At 45.2% G+C, this 10,000-nt stretch overlaps 1 protein-coding gene across 1 annotated transcript in view; it reads left to right on the top strand.

The window, feature by feature from the left end:
- The window catches only part of LOC137426016 (protein kinase C delta type-like), a 70,829-nt gene that overhangs the window by 13,423 nt on the left and 47,406 nt on the right, over positions 1 to 10,000 (top strand). The window contains exon 2 of the mRNA XM_078775353.1: positions 5,034 to 5,160. Coding sequence (XP_078631479.1) covers positions 5,040 to 5,160 — 121 coding nt within the window. The 5' untranslated portion in view covers positions 5,034 to 5,039. The remainder of the gene's footprint in view (positions 1 to 5,033; positions 5,161 to 10,000) is intronic.

Below are 10,000 nucleotides of genomic sequence, written 5' to 3'. Positions count from 1 at the left end.
GGCAAAACACAATAACCTTTTGGTTGTACCTGTGTGAAAGACCTGTTGCGAGGCTTCGCCAAGATCGCATCCCATTTTGGTAACAATTTGTCCGGGTAGCCATTGGTCTTCAGTACATCTTGTAGATGTTTTACTTCTCTCCTCTTATCTTTGATTGTCAATGGTAAATCACGTGCTCTTTTAAGGAGGGTGTGCACAACAGCTCGTTTGTGGTCCAAGGGATGGCAAGAGTCAAAATCCAAGTACCGGTCAGTGTGAGTGGGTTTCCTGTAAACAGTGATGTTCAAATTTCCTCTTGGACCCCTTGTCACCCAGGTGTCCAGGAAGGCGATGGATCCATTCCGTTCCTTTTCAAGGGTGAAACTGATGGAAGGAAAAGTCTTCCCAATAGCCTCATGTATGTTACTAATTGACTCGCTGGGACAGATGACAAACGTGTCATCCACGTAACGATACCATACACTTGGCTGTGTTATGAGGGATGCGATGGTACGTTCCTCCAAATCCTCCTTCACCATGTTTGCCGCCACAGCAGATACCGGAGAGCCCATGGAGATACCAAACACCTGTTTATAGTATATCCCGTTAAAAACGAAATACGTGGAGGACAGGCAAGCATTGAGAAGACGACACACATCTGTGTGATTTAACATGCCACCCGTCTGTTTCCAGGAACTGTCTTATAATAACAGCCTCCCGGCCACCTCAACTGCCAAAGCTCTGGGAACGTTGGTAAACAAAGACACCACATCGCAGGACACCATGGATTCGTGCGGTTTGATGGTCACATGCTTCACTTGCTGAGCAAAATCCGAGCTGTTGCGTAAAGTTCGCTCTGTTTTTCCCACCAAATGCCTGAGAATGTTAGAAAGAAACTTGGACAAAGCATATGATGGTCCATTGATGCATGAGACAATGAGATGTAGAGGAACCCCTTCCTCGTGTACTTTCGGCAGCCCGTATGCCCTGGGGGCAACTCCACTGCTACTACTTTTGGCAGCCCGTATGCCCTGGGGTCAACTGCACTGTTCCTGTATAATTGTTTGTAATGTGTCGCCGAGAGTCAACCTGTTCTTTTCATTTCAGCGAGCAGAGTTCAATCTACGTTCCTCCTTTTTGGTTGGATCCGAGGGAAGCTGCTCATAGGTCGGTGTGTCCGCCAACAAGTCGTGCATCTTCTCATTTTCGTATGCAGATCCATCAAAACTGCTGCACATCCTTTGTCTGCCGGCAAGATGGCCAAGTCATCCATCCCACATAATTCTTGTAAAGCCCGTCGATGCACCCAGTTCAGATTGGAATCGTTACGGGTTGGGCACAGAGGACGAAGTAAAAGAGAAGCCACACGTGACCTCACCTCGTTTTTAATGTTGTCAGAGAGCTCTGTGATGGATGACTCAACCTGAGACACAATGACGTCATTAGGAATAAACCGTGGTGTGATCGCAAAGTAATAAACCGAAGTAATATTACCTTTCTGTAATAAACCGATTTGTGATTCCGTTAATTGTTTACTCGAAAGGTTAATCACCCATCGGTTCCGCATGGAGTCTTCGTCTTGTACGGAGTTTGTGTCCTGGCAGGTGCTTTTTGTCCCGTCCGGCTTCCTCACTCCAAGCTGTGAACGTGTTCCGATGTCGCTTCCCAACCGATGTTCTGGTGTTATCGGCGAAAATGCGGTCTTTCGGTTCTACCCAAAACCATAACTCATCAGATAGTACAGGGTGAATTGAATCCGAAACTCGTCGTACCCGGTCAGCAAGCTTCGTCAGGCGATGACATGTCGATATGTACAGACGGAGGAATTTCCGTCCTGCGGCACGCATGTTCTGCGAAGCGAAGCATGATATTCGCATGATCTGCGAAGCTTTCCAACCTGCCATTGGGGGTCTGAAGTGGACAGATTTTGGAACAATGTCCTGCTCCAAGCAGCGATGGTTGAACCGTAGATGGGCCTTGGTAACTTTGGTCTGCTCCAGAAGTTTGGCGTAAAGCCGGCATTGCTTGGCGATGTTCTCCCCATGGCTTTCACCAACAAGATTAATGAAATCTCTCCGCTAGGAGAAAATCTGACACCAATGGAGAAAAGGACGATACGAACAGGTTTGAAAAGAACAAATGTACAGCCTTTTATTTACAAGGCACAGAAAAAGAGAAGGGAGGCAGGCTTATCAATTCTTACCTTGCCTAGATCCCGACACGTGCCTTGCACACACACACTGGGATTGAAACACACAGGTGAACCTCGTACCGATCGATGTGCTGACGCGGACTCGAGGGTGGCCGCTTCTGTGCACGGCACGCGTTTCGTTCCGGACGTGCAGCTTGGATGAAGGAATGTCCGAAGGACGAAGCACGAACGACGATCCCTGCTCCAGGACTGATTCAGCGCAGGTGACGACCTCAGCTCGGGGGACGAACCAGCACGCCAGACAGCCAGCTTCAAGACAACCGACGAGAGAGAGAGAGCTCGAACGACGATGGGCACGGACCTTTATCGGGTGGAATGTGTTTCTAGAAGGTTCCACGGCCTCCCATTGGCCGAGGTTGGTCACCTGCGGTCATTCAGCCCTGCCTCCCTCTAAGAAGGTTTCATTCCTCCTTCCCTCTTTCATTCGGGGAGGTTTTACAACCCACCATTGGTCGCCTGCCGGTGACGTGTCTACGACCCCTCATTGGTCACTTGCTGGTGACGTAGGCTTTTCTGTTAGCCACGCCCACCACAGCCGCGGCTGATCACGTGGACTGTATTTTTAGCCATGCCTCCCTGCACACGAACCAACGTATTTGTTCACCAGTACAAGGGGGTTGGAATCCTGCCTAACTCAACACATATTAGTGTGGATTACTAAACATTGGGAGGGGAGCTAATCTTTACATTTAATAAGAAATAAGTAACTACTGCAGGCTACATGTTGTCGTGCAATTAACTATAGGGGGTTTGCCTTTATTGCAAAAACCGCAACAATACATATGGTGGATAACCAGACTATGGTTTGAGCATCTGAGTCTGTGAGGTCGGTGGTTCAAACCACAGCCAAGTTTTTTAAAAAAATCAAAGACCTTAAAATGGTATGTGCTGCTTCCTTGTTTGACACTCAGCATTTATAAGGACTAGTTGAATCCACAGATATTCCACCATAAATATAAACAGATGCTTACCACGTTCAAAACATTAGATGTGATTTCCTCTGACATCATCTGACGATGAAACATTGAAACCTTAATTTCTCCAAACTTCACATTCATATTTATCTTTAAATGTGATGAACAGATACTTAATGTGGAATTCCTTTTGATGTACTTCATGCATCATATAGAGGCACTTCCTTCGTACACCGTTGTGAAACAAACAAATATACTAACATACAAATTACAGTCAATTAGATATAGTTACAGCACTGACAAACAATGCTGGGAAGGCAATGGCAAACCACCTAGCATAATCCTAGCCAGGAAACTGCTTTGGCAGCACCAACCCTCTGTAAAGAGTATTGTACATCAAAATAAAAAAATATATAAATAAATCTAAGATGTAAAATCATTCTAACCACTATATAACTGACTGATATTAATGTTCGGTACCGTCCAGGTGAGGTAGAAAGCTGAAGTTTGGCGTGTCGATGGACATGGAAACTGATACATCGGGAAAAATCACAAAAGCCTCGGAAAGTGTCCGGAAATGAAAAATTTACATAAAACCGCAAATACGCCATTTAAAAAACAAAAACCTCAATCGATATTATGTGGCATATGACCTTTTTTATGTAAGTTTAAAATGTGAAATAAAAACCTCAATGAAAATTTACATTAAAACCGTAAACGCATCCCTACAAACAAAACAAAAAAAAACCACAATCGATATTATGTGGCACTTGAACTTTTTTATATATAAGTTTAAAATGTGAAATAAAAACCTCAATGAAAATTTACATAAAAACCGTAAACGCATCCCTAAAAACAAACAAAAAAATCCTCAATCGATATTATGTAGCATTGTGAAAATTGTATTTTCTATAAGTGTGAAAATTGTGAACTATAAGTGTGAACATTGTGAAAATAAGTGTAAAATGTGAAATAAAAAACAATGAAAATTTACGTAAAAACTGTAAACACGTGTGTAAAAAAAAACCAAAAAAAAAAACCTCAATCGATATTAGGTGGCATATTTACTTTTTTTTTCTATAAGTGTAAATTGTGAAATAAAAACCTCAATGAAAATTTACATTAAAACTGTAAACACGTCCGTTAAAAAAAAAAAAAAACCCTCAATCGATATTATGTGGCATTTGAAAATTGTTTTTTCGATAAGTGTAAAATGTGAAATAAAAACCTCAATAAAATTTAAATAAAAACTGGAAACGCATCCCTAAAAACAAAACAAAAAAAAACCACAATCGATATTATGTGGCATATGAACTTTTTTTTTCTATAAGTGTAAATTGTGAAATAAACCTCAATTAAAATTTAAATAAAAACTGTAAACGCATCCCTAAAAACAAACAAAAAAATCCTCAATCGATATTATGTAGCATTTGAAAATTGTATTTTCTATAAGTGTAAAATGTTAAATGAAAACCTCAATGAAAATTTACATAAAAACTGTAAACACGTCCGTAAAAACAAAACAAAAAGAAAAACCTCAATTGATATCTCGCAGCAGGTCGGTGATGCTTGCCTATAATCATAAAGCTTATATTTATTATGTACTTTGTTCATTATTGCTTACAATGTGTAAGCATACCCCGCTAGTATATATATATATATATATACAGTATATATATATATATATATATATATATATATATATATATATATATATATATATATATATATATATATATATATATATTTGTGTACGTTTAAAATCACTTAAAATGTTTTTAAAATTTTAAAATGCAGTATATAAAACACAGCTATGTCAGACTGGCTGTTGATGTGACCTTTTCCAAAATCGTTAACATCATTTGGGTGGTGGGGCTTTAGTTTGGCCGTCGTTGGCCTAATGTCTGTGTGTCGATGTTCTGGCTCAGCTCACCATGTCCACGGCCCTGCGTGTGTTTCTTTGCTCATTCGAGCTCGGAGTAGGAGCCGAGGCGAGTCGCACAAGTGACACCCAGCCCTACTGCTCTGTGCGGATCAGGATGGACTCGCACAATGGTGGGTCACTCTTGACATATACAGGATGTGTGCTCATGACAACGGGAGATGGAGGCCATATCTTGCTTTTTAACTTTTGCTCTATTTCTCGAGGGTGTGTATATTGTTATGTTGGGGGGTAGAGGAATATCTAGAGCCAGGTAGATCTGCATAAGTAGGTATCCGACTGTCGTGATAGGGAATCTACCTGTAATCAGTTCTATGTTTAGCCGGATGTCGGAATAAGTCGTATCTGTGTCCCCGCCGTGAGGGGGTGGGGCATGCTAATTAGTACAGGGATTATGGGTAAAATTCCCTCGTTCGTCATTACCTCTGTCGCCAATCCAGTGTCCATTATGGCAACGCACTCATATAAACACTTAAGTAGGTCCCATAGTGCACACATTAAATAATTCCCCTCCCTTACCACAACGACTTTGGAAGACAAACAGGAAGCGGCCGCGTACAACACCGGCGTGGGCGTCGAACATCGTTTGAAACAAGCTTTAACCACGCCCAGGGAACGTGTGATTGGTTGGTGTAGAGGGCGTGAAGATTCAGCCAATCGGTGCGGAGGGTGCCAAGCCGCTCCTTAACAGCGGGTTGCTGATTGGAGGACAAGTGCCAGTGGCGGGAGAAGGTTCGAGAGACCAAGAACATACGAGGCTCTGGTTGGGGCAGAGAAAGAATTGACATCACATGCCAGATGACAAAAGGACTCGCTCGACGATACTCTCTCTCTCTCTCTCTCTCTCTCTCTCTCTCTCTCTCTCTCTCTCTCTCTCTCTCTCTCTCTCTCTCTCTCTCTCTCTCTCTCTCTCTCTCTCTCTCTCTCTCTCTCTCTCTCTCTCGGCGCTGGACCCTTCGAGCTTCGTGTTGGAGATCGACCCTTCATGCTTGTGCTACTCTGCGCTGGACTCTTAGCTGGTTTCTTCCCTGGTTTTCCTTCGCGCTCGCTTCCCTGGGGTGTTCTTGGTGCTCGGTGCTTTCGGTGCTTGGAGCTTGGAGCGAGGCTCGGTGCTGTCAGCGAACGGGACCTCGTGTGCGACCGACGAGGAGCATGGAGCGTGGCATGCCGCTGAGCGGGTCGCTCGGGGCCTGGCGGAATGCGTGAGCAAGGCGGACTGAGGGGGCCGCGTTGGACGACGGATGCACCACTACAGACAGATAAGCACGCACCACATCTCAAAGAACACCACACGACGATTTCTTTATTTCATTCATTCCTTTGTCTCGTTTCTGAAGTGAGGAGTGGGGACGTCCCGATTAGGACATTTATTTATCGCCGCGTTTTCCTGTCCCGAGATATATAAAATAAACCCTTGTATTATTTTCTTTGCCATTCCAAAATCCTGTATTCGTTTGAGTTAATTCCCTGCAGGATCGAGAGCTGCCGTGTGATCTACAGGTACGCGCTTGCGCCTTCTTCCTCTTCATTCTTCACCCCGCGCACTTATAGCCGAATCCCATTTGATCGTCGCCTCGGAGTTAAAGCCCGTTTGGTCATCCGCGAGCCCTGTTATTAACAGGGATTCGCGCGAATATATATATATATATATATATATATATATATATATATATATATATATATATATATATATATATATATATGGAGTTGATGGGGATGGATGATGGAGTTGAGGAGTTTGAATGGAAGATGGAAGAGGGCTGTGGAAGGAGAGAGGAATGGGCTTGAGGTGTTGACGAAGCAGGTGAGGATGAGGTTGGTGAAGTTGAAGAGAGTGGAAAGGATGAAGAGGCGAAGAAAGGAGATGCAGAGGAAGAGAAAGAGGTTCTTTGAGAAGCCTTTTCAGTTTATGAAGGATCTGTTGGAGCTGTCTCGATTTGGTGTATTGAAGGTACCAAAGGAAGAGTTGGAAGGTCACCTGCGTGTCACGTATGCAGACACAAGGAGGAACGAAGTGGTGGAGGACATCGAAGGATTGGTGAGACTGACAGAGCCAGGTGTTCCATTTTATTTATCAGAGCCAAAGATGTCTGAGATTGAGGCAGTTTTGAGGAAGGCACGGGCGGCATCGGCTCCAGAACCAAGTGGAGTGCCATACAAGGTGTTTAAGAGTTGTGTAGGCATCAGGCAGTATCTGTGGAAGGCTCTGAAGGTGGTATGGAGGCAAGGAGTGGTGCCCAGTCAATGGACTAGGGCGGAAGGAGTTTATATTCCAAAGCAGGAGGAGGCTGTGACACTGGAGCAGTTTAGACCAATATCATTGCTCGATGTAGATGGGAAGATATTGATGAGTGTCTTTGCGGCACGGCTCTCAGGCTTCATCAGAGGGAATGGTTTTGTGGATGGTTCTGTGCAGAAGGCAGGAATACCTGGATCACCAGGATGCATTGAACACTCGGCAATGGTCTGGCAAGTGTCACAGGAGGCAACGAGGCAAAGGAAGGATGTGGCGGTGTATGGCTGGATTTGGAGAATGCATATGAGTCAGTGCCGCATGCCTTGATCAGGTATGCCATGGATTTATTTTGGGTGCTACGGAGATTTAGGGATTTTTTGATGGCATATTACGATCAGTTTTGGATGCGGTTTGCGACACAGTCCTATGTAACAGAGTGGCAGAAGTTGGAAGTGGGGATCCCGAAGGGATGTACCATCTCCCCGATTTTGTTTGTGCTGGTTATGGAGTTGTTGATACGTGTGGTGAGTGGACATGGGAAAGAAGTGGAGCTAGCCCCTGGTCAGAGGTTGCCAGCAATGTTTGCTTTCATGGATGACCTGACAGTTGTCCAACAGTCCGCTGATGCAGCGGTAGAGGTACTGGGACGACTGGAAAGGTTGATGCGGTGGGCAAGAATGGGATTTAAAGCAAGAAAGTCGAGGAGTGTGGTGGTGAGACGAGGAGTGGTGGATAACATGCACAGGTTTGAGCTGGGAGGGGAGGTGGTTCCATCATTGGTAGAGGCCCCTGTGAAGAGTTTGGGAAGATGGTATACAGTGGAGTTGAATGATGTGGGAAGAGTGGAGGAGGTCAGAAACAACCTTTTGAGAGGTTTGAAGAGGATTGATGGATGTGGTTTGCCAGGTAAGTTGAAGGTATGGTGTTTGAAGTTTGGATTGATGCCACGAGTATTGTGGCCATTGATGATGTATGATATTGCAATTGGGCATGTAGAGAGGATGGAGGTTGGGGTGAGTGGGTTTGTGAGGAGGTGGTTGGGAGTGCCACGCTGTTTGACGAACATTGCCTTTTATGGTCAGGGTGGAAAACTCCAGTTTCCCTTGACATCATTAACCGAGGAGTTTAAGGTGGTGAGGGTGTGGGAGTTCATGATGTTGCGGGATTCAAGTGATGCAGTGGTAAAGAATGCTCTCCCAGAGAAGAAGGGAAGTCGGAAGTGGATTGCAAGAGCAGAGGTGGACGAGATGGAGGAGCGGTTGCAACAGGAGGAGGTCATGGGGATGGTACAGCATGGGAAGCATGGCTTGGGGTGGATGGAGCATGAGCGATGGGGAAAGGCATGTGTGAAAGAGAGGAGGAAGATGGTTGAGAGGGAGGTGAGTAGAAAGGAAGAGGAGGGGAGATATGTGAAAGCAGTCGGTCAGGCACAGCAAGGTGCTTGGACTAAGTGGGAAGGTGTGCGGGTGAGGATATTGAAGTGGCAAGAGATTTGGAGGATGGAGCCAATATTGTTGAATTTCCTATTGCGGGCAACGTATGATGTGCTTCCGTCACCAGTAAACTTGAGATTGTGGGGGTTGTTGCAGGAGGAGAGATGTTATTTGTGTGGAGGTGTGGGAACGGTGCAGCATGCACTGAGTGCATGCTCAGTAGCATTGGCAGCAGGAAGATACAGGTGGCGACATGATCAGGTGCTGGCGGTGGTGGTGCAGATGGTGCAACAAGAGGTGCTGAGATCGAGAGAGAGAAGAGTGGAGAAGGAGACTGATGGGGGAGAGGTGTGGTTTGTCAAAGAGGGCCAAGTGGTAAGAGGTGGAAAGAGGAGGAGGTGGAAAGCAAGAGGGCTGTCAGATGCTTGTGATTGGCAGGTGGTGGCAGACCTAAAGCCACAATTGGTATTCCCAGAGGAGATCTGTGTGACAAGGTTGCGGCCTGACATTGTCATTTGGTCAAGTGCAACAAGACAGGTCATCTTAGGGGAGTTGTCGGTACCTTGGGAAGAGAACATGGAGGAGGTGCACGAGAGGAAGAGAGGAAATTACGGTGAGCTGGAGGCAGAGTGCCGGGAGAAGGGTTGGCGAGTTTCGTGTCAGCCATTTGAGGTGGGGTGTAGAGGATATATTGGCAATTCCTTTTCTGCATTTCTTGCTAGGCTGTGAGTGTGTGGGACAGAAAGAAGGAGGATGTGTGACAAGGTGGCCCAGGTTGCTTTGAAAGGCTCATTTTGGATATGGAGGAAGTTTATGGAGGCACGTCGAATGGTGTAGGTTGGTTGTGTTTTTTTTTGTTTGTTTTTTTGTTGTTACCATTATTATTTCTTATTTTGTGTATATATGAGTGAGTGGGTGAGGGTGTGTGTTTTTGCATGAATTAATTTTTGCATGAGTGTGTGTTTTTGTGTGTTGAGTGGTGTATGATGTAAGGGTAGGTAGGTGGTTGGTTGGTTGGTGTTGTGTGTGTATGGGTGTATATGTGTGTGTATGAATGATCTGGTGTGTTTTGTTGGTGAGTGGTGAAGGGTATAAAGGTGGGTGTTTGAGTGTTCCACCATGTTTGTTTGGTGCAGTGGATTCTGGATGTGGAGGTGTTGTTGTTGTTGTTCGCACTGGCTGGGGGTGGGGGTATGTACGCATCCAGGTGCAGTTGCTGCATGTGGATGTGTATGTGCCCCTGCTGGCCCACCTTAGCTGACCGTATCGAGGTTGAAGGGCCGA

The sequence above is a fragment of the Myxine glutinosa genome, chromosome 4 (genome assembly GCF_964187855.1).
Source record: "Myxine glutinosa chromosome 4, kmMyxGlut1.1, whole genome shotgun sequence".
NCBI lineage: Eukaryota > Metazoa > Chordata > Myxini > Myxiniformes > Myxinidae > Myxine > Myxine glutinosa.
Note: the sequence above shows the minus strand (reverse complement) of the source record. Positions and strands in the feature narration are given on the sequence as shown.